Source organism: Papilio polytes, unplaced genomic scaffold (genome assembly GCF_000836215.1).
Source record: "Papilio polytes unplaced genomic scaffold, Ppol_1.0 DF823177.1, whole genome shotgun sequence".
NCBI lineage: Eukaryota > Metazoa > Arthropoda > Insecta > Lepidoptera > Papilionidae > Papilio > Papilio polytes.
In genome coordinates, this window is record NW_013526027.1 from 2,218,334 (window position 1) to 2,237,207 (window position 18,874).

Genomic DNA, 18,874 nt, shown 5'->3' on the forward strand with positions numbered 1-18,874 from the left:
ATTACTTTCGGGAGAAACGCAATCAGAACTACGCTTCTAATATATCTTGACATTTTAAAAGTTGGTCACGTCTATGGATTACCGTTACAAAATTATTCAAGATTTTTGAAAATTGAACATTTTCGAAATTAAAAAGAATTTATTTTTTGTTGACTATTAAATTTTTGATTACTTCCAAGTCCGGACCCATTTCCACTCAACAAAGGTTCAACGGTCGCGAATACTATTTTTTTTGTTCATATTTGACGAGCACTTAAGACATGCGACTTGAGTACGTAAATATCATGTTTAGTGCACTTCAAAATATCATTTTAAACATTTTACAGTACTATAAAGCGCTAAAGCCGAAATTTATTTGAATTTATTAAAACACTCACATCGGATATAAAATTTGGATCGTTTTAAGCATTTCATAATATTAAATCTCACGTGTGGTAAAAAGTTTTTGAATTTTTATTACTATGTGCACACACGCAAGCTTGAATTGTATATTCACGCACACATTGAAAGTAAGAAACTTTTCATTAATTAGATCATGTTTTCCCAGGCTTAGTTGAAAAATTCTCTCGTTAAAATTTTCGTCATGCCAACTTTTTGGGGTAAGCTCGATACGATCGTGAGAGCTTTTATTAACAAGTACACACAAGTATAATATAAAGTAAAAAAAATATCTAGAAATTAAAAGCTAAATACGACACGTAAAAAACTAAATAACCCAAAAGTAAATGGGATATAAAAAATTCCATTAACTTTATGAGGCACTTTATCAAAATAACAAAAAATAAACGAAATCTCTTGTGTATCAAAGCGACTTTACAGTCATAATAAATATACGGAAAATAGAACAATTGCTTTGCTTTTACATAAAATATTTTAAGGATACAAAAGGTTTATGATTGACCGAAGAGAACAAAAGACTTAGATAATGTTCAATATTGGCTAAGCTTTTACAACCTTAAATAAAAAGAGCATAAAGTTAAAAGAAAAAAATGTTTTTTCCATAACTTTTTACGTTTCTGATATGCTTTTATTACCGTGCACTTAAGAAGTACTGGTTAAATTATTATTACATCACAAATATTGTTTTTTTTTATTCCGACAGTTTTTGTGTAATATTCTGCTTAAAACCTACAAATTGGTAGACCGTCCATTTATATACTTTTGATAATATTTTCATATAAGTAGAATCATCAATTTATTTTTCTTAAAATAAGGAAAAAAGCATGAGACGCAATAAGAGATTTTAAATCTATTGAGATATTTTTAATATTAGGTAAAAAAAAACACTTTAATGATGACTCTTCATGAAACGTTGTATTTTTGAAAAACATACAAAACTCATAGTTTGAATTTTATAAGACTTTGATTAGTGTAGAATTAAAAAAAAAACATTTTAAGTACATAAATACCACATTTCGAAAAACAAAAATAGAAGCTATTAAGTCTGAAAAAAATATAGAAAAATGTAGGTTGTGTTTAGTCGAACACGATAATTATTTTAAAAATCTTTGCGAACTCGTTTCCACAAATTTTTGGATGTTTTTTTTCTATTAAGATAATCTATAGTTATGTTATTTTTTAAACGAAAAAGCGATCTCATTATCCGGTTTTGAAACACAAAAAAATAAACTCGTTCGCCATTTTGAAAAAACCCAAAACTATTAGCAGTCATTGTTGTTAACCGACATTATGTTTTAAAATGGAACAATCGATTTTTGAATTCGACCTGTATTTTTTATTTGTCTACCTGTGACGGTAACCTTAAGGAATGGCGTTGTCGGTTTTTTACTTGATTATCAATACGTTATTAATATAAATACAAGATTTTTTCTGTTAATTTTATTTTTGAATTACATTAATATATTGCTTGAAAGGAAAAACCCGATATTTGTCATTGAAATTATAATCTGTAGAATTTATAAATAATATTAAATCAGTATACAAGAATGGCTACATTGTAAAGTGATAATTGAGTATATTTCGGACAGTCATTGGAGAATATTAATCGCTTATTCAAATATTTAAAAAGAATGATAAGTCAAATATTAATAAATCATCAGAACTGTTACATACATAAAGTATATAAACCTACAATTTAGACACATAGGTTTTTTGATAGCTTTACGCAGAAAACTATCTATTTAGATTTTCAGCGAAAAACGTGTATTAAAGATTTTATCGTCATATTCTTATAAAAACTAGCTATTCCTGTGCGGCTTCATCCGCATGAGGTTAAAAAACTTTATTTTATTGTTTACATTTGTCAAATTATCAATAGCAAATGTCAAAATGACATGACATGACAAACCTAAGCAATCTTTCTTTCTTGATGTTGGCAGCAGCTTAACGTCTCTTTCCCATATTAGTGGCGTAAAAATATATAGGCTAGAGCATGACGTAAGTGTAGGGCTTTTTATTAAAAAGAAAAAATTTCAAAAATGTGTTGTAAATGCTGACATCTTAGGCAACAAAGAAGTGTGTGTTTACGCTTTATTATAATAGTATAGAGTATAAATTAGAAATACCAAAATAGTGTTTGCACAAATGTTTCGGTAATAGAATTAAAATAAAAGCTGTATACAAAGAATTCATGTACTAATTGTTATATTATTTAACAAAACATACTACGAACTTAAAACCATTTCCGAATATATAAATAAAACATAAAAAAATAATAAAAAATATTTTGTAACAAAGGAAAAAAAGAGAGCAATAGTAATAAAATGAGTTATTGTGTTTTGTTAACACAAAAAACCCTTCTGGAACTTGTTTCGGAGCGGCTTTCATGTCGATTTACTTTTATTCTTCCAGCTTCACATAAAACCCGGCAGAAATAGCTCCGCGCCCGATTTTATATCGTATTGTTAGACCCGTTTGAACTTTCTTCGTATTCAACTATAAATACGAGTAATAAAGATTGAGTAGCGAACGATATTTTCTATATAATAGAGATATTCTGGGAATAACATATTTGTTGCTACGAAACTTTTATATGAATCGATCTTACTTTGTCAAAACATCTTAACAAAACCATATTTTTATCTCTTTTTTAGAGAGTATGAAAGAGATGGCTATATATCGTTGTGTTTTGTTTTGTGTTAATGATTCGCACGGGCTTTTTAACGCTTTGCTTACTTATACGAACGCTTTAAAATCACTGTTGTCTTTCGCCCAGCAAGCACTCTAAATGCAACAATGCGCGACAAAAAAACGCGTTTTAAAATATGCCGCATGCATACTCGGAAATGCAATTGTTCTATTTTGAATGCTTCTTTTAGTGCGCGTTAAAAAATCGCCCGTGCGAATAATGACTTATATTCTAAGTTTACGTGTACTTTACAACTCGTATCTCCTAAACGGAATTCATTTTGTTGGTACACTACTACGTCAAGTAGTAGAAACGTTATTGTGGTACAATTTGAAGGGCTTGATTGCGTCATAAGGTTCTCGCGGGGCATTGTATTCCAAACTTGCGTAGCGTCGTTTTAGAGTAACATTTGGCCATTTGGTTAAAGTTTTTATACACCTAAACATATCAATCGGGTTTTATTAATTGTAAAATGTCAGTTTTAAAAACATCAAAAAGCTTTGATAAGATTTGCCTTATTTTACATGATTTTAAAGTACATATTCTTTCAGATAATCTGATAAAAAAAAAGTAAAAAACAGATAGAGACGCCCTTCATACTAGTTCTATTTATATGCAAGTCCTAGGTATTAGAAACTAGACAAACGTGACATAAAAATGATATTTTCTGCTTAGAAATCAATACAGGTTAAGTTGATATTCAAGTAATTAGATTAGTAAAAGTTAGCGCGACCTTGCGGCGAGCGTTGCTCTATAACTCCGGACAGCGCGCTTTTGCTTTTTAATAAAATAAAAACCCATTCCAAGTTACTGCTCTTTCAAATGTCAGCGCATTTTTTTGCTTCCACAAGACTTATGATATAAATTATTTTAATGTTATATATTGTTCGCTCACTCGAGACTAGACTTAACAAAAAATTGAGCCGGTCATATTTGGTACTTATGGTTACGTTTATGTTCGGTCACCGGATCAGTTTATCAAGCAATTGAGAAAACGCTTAAAAGGATATATGCAACATTAAAAAACACACCTAATACACTGTCAATAATTTATATTCAGCAATTGGTTATAATTGCTATAACCTACTCATGCACCAGAATATTCTTGTGTACAGAGTTAATTGCTTTATAATTAGTTTTGATTTTGATTTGTTACCCAAAAAAATTGTTAGGCACCGTTTAAACACTTCTTTGCCGATTAATATGGACTTCGATGTGGTTATATGTTTGAACACTGTTTTCGGCAAAAGTTCATTATTATTGCCTAGCTTTTTTTACAATAAAAGGGGCAAGCGAGCGGCGAGATCACCGAGGTGGTCAACGTCCATGGACATCCGCAACACCAGAGGCACTACAGTTGCGTTGCCGGACTTTGAGGAACTCGACCGCGCGCAGCCTGCGTCGAGTTCAAAAAACTATGTGTTCTGCCAGATTACGCTCTACATCTTTGCTAAGTTTTCATCGAGATCCGTTCAGCAGTTTAGGCTACAAACTCTAAACATCCATCCATCTAAACTTTCATATTTATAACATTAATGCTGATACTAAGATTTGTCATTAAATCCGCACCAGACGCTAGACGGTATAAAAGTGTTGACGTATGTTTGAGCTAAAATGCAACGAAAACATTGCTTAAGTCAGTATGGTAAGTTAAGCTACAACATAGTTACTTATAGTAAACAGCATGACTTACCCGGTGACATAATCTTGTTGGGGCGTTCATCAGTCTTACTATCGTCTTGGAAGCGCACCGTCATCTTCTTCTTGGCTCTCAGCTTGTCATCATCAGGTGACAGGATGGACACACGCTTCTTGGGACGTTCCTCTTCTGATTCACGTTTAGATTCCGTCACCGTGCTCCCTATAGAATAAAATTTTATTTAATAATACAAATATTGATGTGAAGACCTTTATTGTCGAAGGTTTAGGTCTATTTTAGATCTAAGCTAGTTTGTTTTTACAGTACACACAAATATTGGTCAATTGGGGTTGGGTACCGACTTAATATGATATTAGCTGTTGCTCGCGACTTCACCCACGGGGAATTAAAAAAGAATAAAAACTCACTGATAACGTAGCTTTTTAATGGTGAAAGAATTTTTGAAATCGGCCTAGTAGTTTTTAAGCGAATCAAATACACACAAATAAAAAAAAATAATTTAACTGCCAGAGACAATCGTCGCAGATTCCTAGATTATTTTAGTCTGGTGAACGCTACGCTATGAAGTTGGTGTAATTAATGTTATTAGTAACGCTTTGTAATATTTCTTAATACTCTATATCCGCCTGTGAGCGATTAAAATCTGATCCAATCAGCATTCAATAATTATTTTGTTAGTGTAACGACCTGAGACACCGTTATAAAAATAATTATTGACATTATATTATAAAAAGTTTCATAGAAAAAAAAATTAAAAATATTTATCGAACATTATATGAAAACACATTTTATATTTACAATAAAATTTAATAGAGATTAAGAAAGCTAGAGGTTTTTGAAGGTTTTAAGTTGAATTTTGACTTCCATCAAAAAAGTATGTATGGTAGATTTCTCATAATTTACTCGCACAAGGGACTCTCTTAATGATTTCTTAAAGACTCCAAGTGATAGATAAAGGCAGATTTTAGTAGGCAGATAATGTAAGTTGTATTGTTTTTTTTTTTTTTTTTTAACTGTTATGGAAAAAAAGAGCATCCTGTCACAGGTATTTTATTCCTAAAAATGATGCTCCAACAACTGTTTAAAACTTTTGTAAATGTATTTTTCAAATAAACAAATTTATTACTATTATTACTACCCTATATATCTTTAATTACTTATTTTTACATATAATATATTTTACATGATTTTTTTTTTGTTTTTAATATGTAAAAAAATAAAAAAATATTATATTAAAAATAGAACTCCACCGGCCGCGAAATTCGATGACTCAAGCAACCAGTGGTCAGGGCTGCAGAGACAGGAACCTCCTCACTAGTCGTGCGGTTTCTAAAATAACCGCCTTTTGAATCGGGCCCTTAATCCAACTGTCTAGCGAGAGCTTCTTGAGGTGTTGGTCGAAGCTCTTCGCTATCAGCCCGTGTGCCGAAACGACTATCGGAATAATGGTAGTCGATTTCATACGCCACATGGCGGTAATCTCATGAACCAAATCCAAATATTTTAATATTTTTTCATTTTCTATTATTACTTGAAGCTACATTTCGAAAAGGTTACAAGCTAATATAGAAAAAAACATTGTTTAGCATTACACTAGTAAAGGTATAATCCTTTTAAAAATATATTTACTATAAAAGTTATTACTAAATTTATTGTTAAAAATCTTAATAGTTATTAATTTAGGTATTATTTACCTTAGTTTAATTTATTTTTACAGAGAATTTTTAGATGTTTTTCTTGTTACATTGGAAACAGATTTTACAATTGAACTTACCTTACCCAAATACCTTTAGTTATTGTATATTTTTTAATATCTTAATACCTTTTGCCCTTCATAAAAAAGTAATACCTTACATTTTTTCCTGTGTTCGGAACAAGTACAATGTAGTGAGCGACCTTAATATTTCTCCGGCCATCTTGAGCCTACGCCCTTCGTTACATTGTTTATTCAAAACGATTATTTACGACAGGATATTACTAAATTATATTTGCAATATATTGATATATTTGTCTGTATTAATAGATGTATTTCTCGATTACGTAAGTATTTTAACCAGGCTTCAACGTTTTCGACAAGTATGATATCCGATATAATTCACCGGAATACCATCATCATCATCATCACCAGCTCCTATATGTCCGAGGGGCAGCGAGCCTACCCTAAATATCACAAAGGTATAAATTAACGGAATTCTTCAATATTTAACCTTTTCCTATAATTTATTAATGCCAGAGGGCATTTTTGACCTCAAAAACCAGTTAACATTAAAAAAGTTAAACATTCCATTTCATATTAATTTATTACAGCCAACATGTTTGGAATATAAAGTATAAAATATTTAAAAATGTTTTTAATTTGCTTTGCCTATTTATGTGGTAAGGTAAAGGGGATCCCTTAATTTCCATAATTTAATGAAACAAGAAGTTTTTAATTAAACTTGTACGTGTAACGGAACAATTGTAGTTGGGGTCTCATTGTAACTGGCAGTAATTAATCACGGGACGTCAATCGTTCTCGAAAGCAATCCACACAATGTGTAACTGTGAAACGATGTAATGACGCTACCAACGTAGAAAGCGCGAGGTGAACGCTTCATTGTTAATGCTTCCCGTCAATATAATTAACTATTTTAGTTTTTAATCAATGACATAAAATTACTATTCTAATTGTGATTCATATTGCTGCTCATTTTCATTTTAAATATTTGTTATTCACAAAAATAATTCTAGAAAAAATATACCTTCTTAGTCAATTTGGACACTGGCCACTAAACATCATGTAAACAAAACCTTTCTTGTAAATACTGACAGCAAAACATTTTGCTACATAATGTTAGCGAATTTTAAAAAAAAAAACTAACCTTCTTGCTCAGTCTGAATGCTGGCGACTACACGCTCGGTGTTCCTAGCTGCCAGTCTGGCTTCTTCCATTTCCCTAGCAGCCGCTGCCAGTATGTTGTTCACAGCGGTGTTGGTGCCGGGGGGGTCTTCACGCCGCCGCCTGCGCATTTCTTCCGCGCGCATCATTGATTGCTGGTACAAATGTATCTAAAATATAAAGAAAATGTTAATGCCGTTCATGTTTTGAAAATATAGGTTATGTATGAATTGACAATATTCCATATAGAAGGTATTTATCTTATAGCAGCCAAGTGAATCTATATGTATTACTTATTAACATAATAAAGCATAAACACACTAGGCATAAGATGTCAGCAATCACAGCGTGTTTTTGAATAATCCTATCTTTAATAAAAAGCCCTACACTTACGACACGCTTTAAGGCTATATATTTTCGCGCTATTAAACTTCGGGGGTAGGAAAAACCATCATGTGGGAAAGGGACCACAAACTACAAGCTGCCAACATTCTTTTTATAATTTCATGCGGATGAAACCGCACGGGAACAGCTAGTGATTATATAAAATAATGTCTTTAAAATTTTCTGACATACAAATTAGGTGAATCCAACATGAAGATTTTGTGGACGTAAAATGCGATAAAAAATACAACACAGAAAAATAAACTTATCATGTTGTTAATACATTTTTTTATTATTATAGCTAAAGTTATCGCGTATACAATATTTATCTTGAATTTAATAATGTTTAATTTATTCAAGTTGATAATATTTGCTTTTAAATTAATACCTACAGTGGACGAATAATACAATAATTGTTTGTCATAAAATTAAATAATTTTATCTGACGTCACTTGGAATAATACTCTGTATGAAAGTTCTTTTTGTTGCGATTTTCTTTGCTTCTTTTTTATTTTATTTATGATCTTTAGCTTTAATTGAAAAAAACTTCTTGTTGTATTCTTTACTCAATATTATCCAGTTGTTTCCTTTTTAATTTTAATCGTTTATAAGTAAGTTGATGCTAGATTTGTTTATTTAAATTAGAATTAGAATTCAGTGGTTACTAAAACGGTGTAGAGGTCCATGTTTTAAATCTATACTTGTAAAGAGAAAAGATTTGTATTTGTGTGTATTAAAATAACTTAAAAACTACTGGGGCCGATTTCATAAATTCATTCACTATCAGTAAGGTAATTTATCTGTGAGTAACATAGGCTATATTATTATTTTTTGAATTTCACGCGCGCGATGTCGCAAGCAACAACTAGTGTAATATAAAATTTTAGTTTTACCACAGTTAGACTTATTTTATGTTTCCATAAAATACATTTTAAGTCATTTAAGGAACATTTATATTAAACTAGCTTTCGCGCGCGACTCTGTTCGCGAAAAAAAAAAAGAAAAATAAATCCAAAAAGTAAAAGTCTATGTGTTCTTCCAGACTATTCTCTACATATAAATTCAAATTTCATCGAGATCTATTCAGCAGTTTAGGCAACAAGCTCTAACAAACATCCATCCATCTAAACTTTCGCATTTATAATATTAGTATGACTAGTATGATTAACTTAACTGAAACATTAGAAGGCATTAGTATATAAAAAACCATACGAAAGATTGTTATACAAATTGAAGTAAAAATATAATATACCTAATAACTGCACTTTTATTTTGATTTAACTACAATAATATTTATAAATTACAAACGTACGTTTGGAATACCTTGAAGCAGGTATAAATATTAAACGAAAGGACATTCATATTTATACTAACGCCCACCTGGTACACATCAAACATATTATCCGGATTGCATCATAAATACGTATAATATTAAACTGAGATCCCTCAAAATCTTACTAATATAAATGCGAAAGTTAAAGCCTAAACTGATGAACTGGCTCTCGATAAAATTTGGCATAGAAGTAGAGGATCTGGAAGGACACATACGCAACTTTCTGTTATTTTTTTAATCCACGCTAACAGTCGCTGGCGGATCACAAATTGCTCTATCAGTAACGATTTTGAAGCAGTCAGGTCCAATTTTAAATGTCGGCTCTATAGACTGCCTAAAACACTGTAATAGTCATCATCATCATCTTTCTTCTTATCCTACTCTCGTAGGGTCAGCGCAACGGGTTTTTGTCCTCCACATAACTCTATCATACGTCATCTCGGTCATCACTCCCTTTTTAATAGTATGTAACAACCCTCAAATCTAACAAATCGTAAAAATCAGAGGGTCTATTAGAAATCGTTACGTGAAAGTACGAGTACGAATTAGTAATACTTGTATGAAATTTGTCGATGTATTTTATGGGATGCACAAATATAATACAAATTTTGTCGATGACGTTATGGACGCATGTTCACGAATATTCGTGATAGCCCACCGCTCATATAAACGAAAATATCAAACTACAGAACCATCTTTCGTCTTATATAAATTGTAAGCAGACAAAATGAATGACGTAGATATTACAAAAAAAAAAAACAATAGATTAACGTCATTGCTTTGTTTGTGATATGTGCGAAAATATTTAAATATTCTTAGAAATCCAAATTAACAAATAAACCACCGTTTAAATATTAAAAATAATATATTTGCATGATGTTTCATTTGACAAAAAATTACTGAACAAACTTTTCTATCACAAAAGGTGGGAATTTTAAAATGCGTCCAGACAAAGTCGCGTGGTAAAATATTAAAAAAAAACATAAATCTTTGAAACAAGCTCGTTAAAAACAACGGTAATCTTTACCGTTAAATCAACACTAAACGTTACATTACATCATCCATCATCACTGGCAGAAAAAATTGTAAAAACAAAAAAAAGTTTTTTGACAAAACAATAAACATTTTTTTTAAATTGTCATTACATTTTATCAAATTCAGCTGTGTGTAAATTATATAAAATGAGTGTACTTCCTGCCATTATACCGCGAATGCAAATTCTTTAATTGTAAGATGTAATCATTTCTATGAATACTAAACGCAAGACTCGCAAAAAGCGATTTTATCTATCGAGTTTCTTTAAGATTATTTTGCAATTATAAGATTTTAACAAAAGACGCCGTCTTGTAACCGGTACTAAATTATGTTTTATTTTAATTACATTTATGTTTTACTGTTGCTGTCTTGTTAAGAAATATTAAATTCATTTCAAAGAATATAATACCATGAATAAAGTTAATTAAAAACATACTATACCGATCCCCCCTTAGGGAAAAAGCTTTGTAAAGGGAGATAAAAAAAAACTCAATATTTATAGGATGTTTATATTATTGACGGTTTATAAAGAATCTTACTTATATTATTAATAGGGAAATTTAAATAAATGGATGGATGTTTCGTATAATGTATCTTATAAACGTGAAACGAATCTCGATGAAATTTAGCATAGATGTGGAAGAATACGTTGGCTGTAAGCAGCCAACTTAGTAAGCTATTTTTTTTTAAATGCACGAGATCGCGAGCAAAAGCTAAATTATAAATTGTACAGACTCTAGTTTCAGAATATAAAATTAATACGCTTTTGTATCCGCGTTGATTTTATATTCATGCGAATGCATTAATGAAAGCAGTCTACGGGCTTTTTCCACCTTTTGTTATGTCTTTTGTAACAGAGCCTTCTTTGTATTTACTCCCTTTGTAGCGCATCTCTTATATTTTCTGTCTACTACACTAATTTACAATATTTCGATGGTTCTTACGTAAAACGTAATTTAATAATGTATAGATTATAAATAATATTGTTATATTTAAGTCACATGATGTGTATAGACCATAGACATATACTTTTTTTTAACATTGTGTAAACGAAATTGTTAAATATGATTAAATAGGTCAGTTGATTTTCCGTCCGATTTTTTTTATTTACCTAGCACGTTGGTAGTGTTACGTCACAGATTAAATTTCTAGAGTATCAGAGTAGCCCTTGAGACTAGTTTAGAAAGCTCTGACTCATTTAAGTACTAAGGTAGCTATAGGTATACTCAGAAACTATTTAATTGGTGCCAACCATGACCTAACATAAATGCAATATTGCCTATCGTTACTAGAACTTATTTACATCGCAACCGCTTTGCAGTTTTTATATTCAGAAAATACGTAGCTGTTATATTCTTACCTAAAGTTTATGTTAAAAACTATATATGAAAAACTTGAATTAAAAATAGGCTATTTTAGTCCATTGATCAATTTGGATTTTTTGACCGACTTCCCAAAAGAAGGTACTCAATTCGTCTGTATGTTTTTTTTTATATCTAATAAATAAATTTAATTCGTAAAACCACGACCAATATATTGTAAATGCGCAGTATTTTGCAATAGCGGCATTATTTTTTTGTTTTTTGTTTTCGTAATATTTTTTACGGAACCCTATTTACTTATATCAATTAATACTATTAAACTATGTCGTTGACATTGACGATATTTTTCGAAAAAGTTATTTATGTTCACCTATTTAGAGGATACTGAACCTTATGTTACTAATTTTTATACATTTATCGGCTTATTTGTTGATTTAAAATCCGGTTGAATTATTCATTTTTAAACATAAAAATACACAATTAGAATACATAAAAATTAATGGAAAAATAGTGATAGTTAAACCTTTAGTAGAGTATTAAAATACTATGTACTGTTGCTGGCGACTTCGTCCACGTGTAATTAAAAAAAGTAACCTATGTTACACACTGATAGCTTTGCTTTTTAATGGTGAATTTTTGAAATCGGCCCAGCACTTTTTGAGTTATTTCAGTACATATAAAAAAAAATTTTTTCCTCTTTATAAATTTTGTAAAGAAGTATAGATTGGATTGTCCTTACTTACACTAATGATGGTTTTTAACAAAAACAGACATGTGATATCAAAAAAAAAATTGCAAATTTGGTGAAAAATATTTTAATTCGTAATAAAATGGCATCAGTCTATTTAAAAAAAATATAACATATGTAATGTAGACTAAAAAGAGATTTTTATAACATTTTCAAAGTGACTTTTTCGACATTCAACGAATAGAGCTCATTTTTTTAATTATTATTGCTTAATATATTCTATTATTATTTATTAAATAAAAGATTGCTTGCGTTTTTTTTCACAACAACTCGGTATATCTAGTTATTTTTTGACGTCATGTTTATTTTACGATAAAATTATCAGATAAAAATACAAACGTCCTTAGCACCTTCATTTACAAAAACATAATAAAAACAAAAAGAATTAAGCCGTCCTAATATTTATCCAATATATTTTTTTTATAAAATAAACTAATTAACATATTTTAAAGATAAATATGACAAATCATAAATATCGATTATTAAACCCGTCATGGTTTTTTTTTAATGCTTTATATTTTTAAAGTACGAGTTCTTTTGAGAAGTAAGATTCCATGCCTTCAAAAGGTCAAAGATCGTGTTTGACCTTCCGAGTCCGTTTTAATACTCACGTAGTCTACTCTCTCCAGTACAAAAAATACATTTATCTTAACACTAGCTTTCGCCCGCAACTTCGTCCGCGTACAATTAAAAAAAAAAACATAAGTAGCCTATGTATTCTTCCAGACTATCCTCTACATCTATGCCAAATTTCATCAAGATTCGTTCAGCCGTTTAGGCTACAAACTCTAACAAACATCCATCCATCTAAACTTTCGCATTTATAATATTAGTAAGAAGTAAGATTATATCTGTTCAATTGTACATTTACATTTTCAAAGCTTAGTTGCAAGAGTGTTAATAAATTTAGAATGCACACGTAATATGTGGAAAAAATGTTGCAATATTTGATAATAAGTCACGAGTTCTCGGAATAATTTTAGTAAATTCTTGCTTCCGATATTTAACACTAATTAAAATGAAGATTGGAAAATGTATTATTTCATGAAAACTTTGCTTAAATTATCTTATAAAGAGTGTTTAAAAAATATTTTAGGTTTAAATATTATGTTCAAAGCGTACCACGGGATATTTTTAAATCCAGATTTTTTAATATTTAGTTTTCTACGTTATCGCGTTTATGTACATTTCATGATGTACAGTCAGTTGCTTACGTACACATTTAAAAATCGGAAACTTGTATACGTTTTCGTTTTCAAAAATACATTTCCACATGTAACCTTTCGAATATTTCCGAATATACATGCTATTGACGATTTAATTACGATTTTAAAAACCGACAACCTATATAAGCTACTAGCGTTTTGTAAATTTATACATATGCAGTTATACACATTATGAAGCTGTCTGAATCTTTATAGTATCTTTTGGTAGATCAACGCAAGTACAATATGTAATTGGCTGATATTAAAACATTTTAATCCTACGAGATTCGATCTTTGAGCTACATTGTTTTAAATTTTGAATTACATATTAAAAAATATATAAATTATATAAGGCAAGTTAAAGTCGTGAGACATCAAAGTATTGCGATGTTTAAATCATTAGTCACCGCCACCCATGACGAATCCTATTATTAGACTTTTTGTTTATTTTAAACACGTCAGCTGAAATCTGTCCGAGTTTCTAAGACCATACAAACTCGCTTAACGGACCATATGTAGATTTAACTGAACATTCAGTCTTAAGACAGTACAAGAAAAATATTAAAAATCAAATATATCTAACAGTGCGACAAGTTCGTTACAAAACGTACCAGTAATTGGTTGATGACTAAAGTTCTTGGAAAGGCAATCTAAACGGACGAAGCAAATACTAGACACAAGATAGATATGGCTACAGCATGTTTAAAAAAGCTGTGATAATCTTTATACAACTTGTATGGATAAATTAATGTATTCATAATAAAACAGGTGTTAAGCAACAGCGTACTCGGCTGCCAACACGCTTGCCAAGCGCAACACGGCAACATCTATTTCAATTAACCCCCATTTCTACGAGGCCTATCGACGAAATTTCCAATAGATCGATTCTGATCACGCATTGTCTACGTCACGATATAAGATATTTGTATAAACTTTCATACGTAAAACTAAACGGAAGAGGCAATAAAACTGTCATACATTTTACCTAGCTCTTCTACCGTTCTGAGTGAACGCCCTGGGCAGTCGCCCAACCGCGCCCTACCCTAACAACGGTTTTGTACCACTACGTACAGTCGGCGAAACAGGCGGTGGACTATCTTAAAAGCTACAATCGTTTAAACATTTTGAAAAGCGACGCGGAACAAAAATCATTACAACGCAGTCTGTACGAAAAAAAAAATCAGTTTTATTATTGTCTCTTCGTTTGCGAGAGTAACTTCGTCTCATTAAATTTGCGTCTTTTATTACCAAATTGTACAGTTAATATACACCCTTCCATACTCCATCTAATCTTGTATACTGATACAAACCCTATAGCACTATACATTGCTAAGGGAAGGCAGAGGGGTGGCTACCCCCACTTTAGACCTAGCATAGACCGGGTGGCGACGACTATCTTAATAAAATATACAGTCCATTGTATATTGAAGGTTTTAGTTTTTCCAATAAGTCATTATCTACTACCTTGAGTATTTCTCCCTAAGTAATTAACATAGATGTTTAATAATTCAAAAGCTACATCTGCATTTTATCCCAATAACTTAATCTTTACCAGAAAACAACTTTAAAACACTACATATGTAAATAAAAATAGCTTATTTGCCCTCATCTCATAAAAAAATTAATAAAGTATTTATTTCAACCTTGGCTTAAAAATCGATTAATATATTTCAAAGAAATCCATGAGTCATTTCTATAAAATGTGAATAATGTTCATAATATACAATGCTACATTTTCTTTGAGTTATCTGTATAAGGATAAGGGCTTTTTAAGGAAACATTTTATCTTTACCCTATGTAACTAAGATAACTGATGAGATAATATTTATGTCTAATTTAACTTGAACCAGACATCAAAAGTTATATTTTAACAAAACATTAAGTAATAAACATTCAATAATACATCTGTCTAATATAATGTAATAAAGAATAGTACAGATAAATGTACTTCTATGTTGTAGAAAAACTCAAAAACTACCAGACTCATTAAAACAATTCTTTCATCATTAGAATGATACTTAAGTCCCAAGTAGCATATGCTATCTATACTAATATTATAAAGAGGAAAGATTTGTATTTTTGTATGTAATAACTCAAAAACTACTGGGCCGATTTCAAAAATTTCTTTCACCGTCAGGAAGGTAATATTTAATAATTTTGTTATATAACATTATTAATAATAGACCCATGCAAAGACAGGACTGACGACTAGTCTTGTGCTACATTATTCGAGATACATTATGAAAAACACTGCAAATATCTTTAGTAATTTGGGCTCAACTTAGTTTAGGTTATTCCACTAAAAAAAGTTGTAAAAATATCCAGTACTTTTTTCAACATTCAACATTAATTTTGTTTTTTATGATAATAATGATAATAAATTGATTCAATGATGTTAATTTATACATGTGTACATGTTAAGCAATTGAATCACCATTTAAAACAAGATGGTAGCAATTTACAGTTACATATGTATGTAACAAACATTGTAGAAATTCTCTTCATAAAATTATCATTAAAGAATTTGTTCATATCATCAAATATTATGCAATTGAGCGTTCATAAATTTATAAATCACATTAAATAAAATTAATTAATAATACCAATCAACTTTTTTAGTTATTATTTACCTTTATATCAACATTTAATATTTTATGTAGATAATAATTTATAAAACATGTTTTGTTAATAGAACACTGTTTAATATTCATATTCCAGTTTATTTTTCAATTACTAATGGCCAGTATCATTAACAGAAAAGAAAAAATAAAATAGTAGGCGACATTAAATTGATTACACAGAGCATAATGATAAATTGCTTTAAAAAGACTAAAAACTAAACTAAAAACTCACCTGTTTAAGCCTTTCAACATCGGTGCGTGCTTGAGTATAAGTTTGTTGTGTAGGTACTGCGGTAACAGTCTGCGAATATGATGGATACTCCAAGTTGACATTTAGAAGCTGCGCTGCATTATCTCTGGCTTCATAAGCCAGGCCTCTGATCTCCAGTTCCGATGCTGTATGCATCAGGGACTGGAGATCCAGTTCTTGTACATCCACAGAACCTTTGTACATGAATTCCACAAGGAGGTTGATCTCCGAGAATGGTATTCCTTTGAGTATAACGATTGGATGCTGACATGGGTTGTCCCTACGAGGAAAGAATATAGTATAAATAAAGAAGATGGAAATCTTAACAGTGACTCAAATCAAAAATATATGATTATCATTAAGAATAATAAAACTAGCCAGCTATTCGCTATCAGATAAACAAAAATTAAATATCCATTAATATTTCATTTAACTTACTGAAATAGTGTTCGGATTTCAAAATTACGACGTATAACGTTAAATTACCTTGAATATTTTACATCTACAGAAAGTATTTGATAAAAATAGATTGCGAGCTTCTCAAAAAATACCACGCAGCGAAAATATGTTATTTTATACACGACGATAATGATGGATAAAATACTTACTTAAATATTTGTTCGAAATAAGGGCTGCAAGCTGAGAGAACGAGCTTGTGCGCCTTGAGGGTCCCATCGCGACAGGAGAGCGTGACGTCTGCGAGCGCGGAGGACGAGTAGATGGTCGTGAACAGCTGGCTCAAGTTCTGCAGGTGGTTGTTCCACTTCAGGTGGAACGTCTTGTCGCTCACCATCCCCTGCATCTGCACCACCACAAACACTTAGCAACCACAATTCACTCACTACTTCACGTGTAATAAAAAATCGACAGAAAACCGTCTCTGCTGCGACCGCTACATAAAATTATAATTATTACAACTTATTTTTAGAACGATGCCCGTAAAAAACACTATACGTACGCGGTATGACAGTGTAATACTGTAGGTACGCGCCGCCGACGGAATTTAGAACTATAAAATTTTATTTATATTATATTTTATAAAACGGAAATTTTGACAAAAACCTACACATTGCGATTTTCTCACCTTATTTACGCTTTTCCGACTTCCCTAATTTTCACAAATAACACCGAAACATTTCACAAAAATTTTAAATACTTATTATGTTACACAGAAAGCCGTGTCGTAAAAAACAGAGTGGGGCACGCCGTGGCCCCCTCCTTGCCCCGGCCCCCTCGCACACAATCAATATACGGAATATGAGAGCGCGCCGCGCCGCCTCGCCCCCCGCATGCTTTATTATACCGTAATTAAATATATACAACTTTATAAATTGTACACTAGCGCACATACATTCCTCCGGCAACCAATAACGTAAAACTTGGGTGGCGTACTAATAATATTTTTAATTTACTTCACATTTGAGTAATTTAATGAAAACACTAGTGTTAGAATTTAAAAACAAATGTATGAAATTCTCAAAGTTCACTATTTGACCAGTTAAGATGAGATGAAATATGTTAATATTTTTATTATTTGAAAAAGTACCGATGATTTTTAAATTCACGTGTAAACTCCGAATATATCAATGAAACATTGCAATGTCCAATTCTATTTAAAGCTTAACTAAGACTTGGGTCGCATTTTTACAATACATTTTCAGATGAGAACGTGAAGCCCTATTGTGAAAAGTACCTATGCCTATAATGTTTTTTTGAACACACAGCAATCATAATAAACACACACATTCAAACATTGGAGGGAATAGTCGGATTCAGTTCAGTTCTTTTTATTAGATTCCATCCAATAACCTATAAGTACCTACCTGTCATCGACTGCATGTTTTTATGTATATGAAAACGTCTGCGACTACAGTATGTTCAGCAGACAATATTTTGTTAACATTGTAACAGGGAAATTAGATGCGCTAGTTTCCGGGGAGGTTACAAAAGAATTTTAGATGATTATATTCATATTATCTATTCAATAAACATAAAATACATTCCATGTACGCTGAAATAGTTTAGTAAATTATTATGTGTAATTATTATGTAAGTGCGTGCGTCATTAATTAAAGTAAATACTAAGTCATACATTACATATTCATTTCATATCTTAGTCCAATATTAAAAAATGTTAAGAAGTGTATGAAAGACAATCCATTATAGTTAGACAATAGACTTTAAAAACCAGTTTCAACATAAACAAAAAAGTCGCCCCACCCTAGCCCTACGAAAACTAAGTACTAAATAAGTTCTTGTAGCTGTTAACATGATGAAATTAACATTATGTGGTACACAAATTCAAGTTCGTCTAAAAATGTTACACTTTTGTGTGTTGTAAAAATTCATT

At 30.8% G+C, this 18,874-nt stretch overlaps 1 protein-coding gene across 3 annotated transcripts in view; it reads right to left on the minus strand.

Annotated features, from left to right (window-relative positions):
* LOC106105236 (zinc finger and BTB domain-containing protein 44-like) overlaps nucleotides 1–18,287 on the minus strand; it is a 29,795-nt gene extending 11,508 nt beyond the window's left edge. For 2 of the 3 annotated variants that reach the window (XM_013285516.1, XM_013285514.1), the window contains exons 1-5: nucleotides 17,609–18,287; nucleotides 17,133–17,326; nucleotides 16,507–16,804; nucleotides 7,610–7,796; nucleotides 4,782–4,949 (exon numbers count right to left, since the gene is read on the minus strand). In XM_013285516.1, coding sequence (XP_013140970.1) covers nucleotides 4,782–4,949; nucleotides 7,610–7,796; nucleotides 16,507–16,804; nucleotides 17,133–17,326 — 847 coding nt within the window. In that variant the 5' untranslated portion in view covers nucleotides 17,609–18,287. Of the gene's footprint in view, nucleotides 1–4,781; nucleotides 4,950–7,609; nucleotides 7,797–16,506; nucleotides 16,805–17,132; nucleotides 17,327–17,482; nucleotides 17,542–17,608 lie in introns of those variants that run through there. The other variant, XM_013285515.1, reaches the window with a different exon arrangement.
* Between the last annotated feature and the right edge of the window lie 587 nt (nucleotides 18,288–18,874).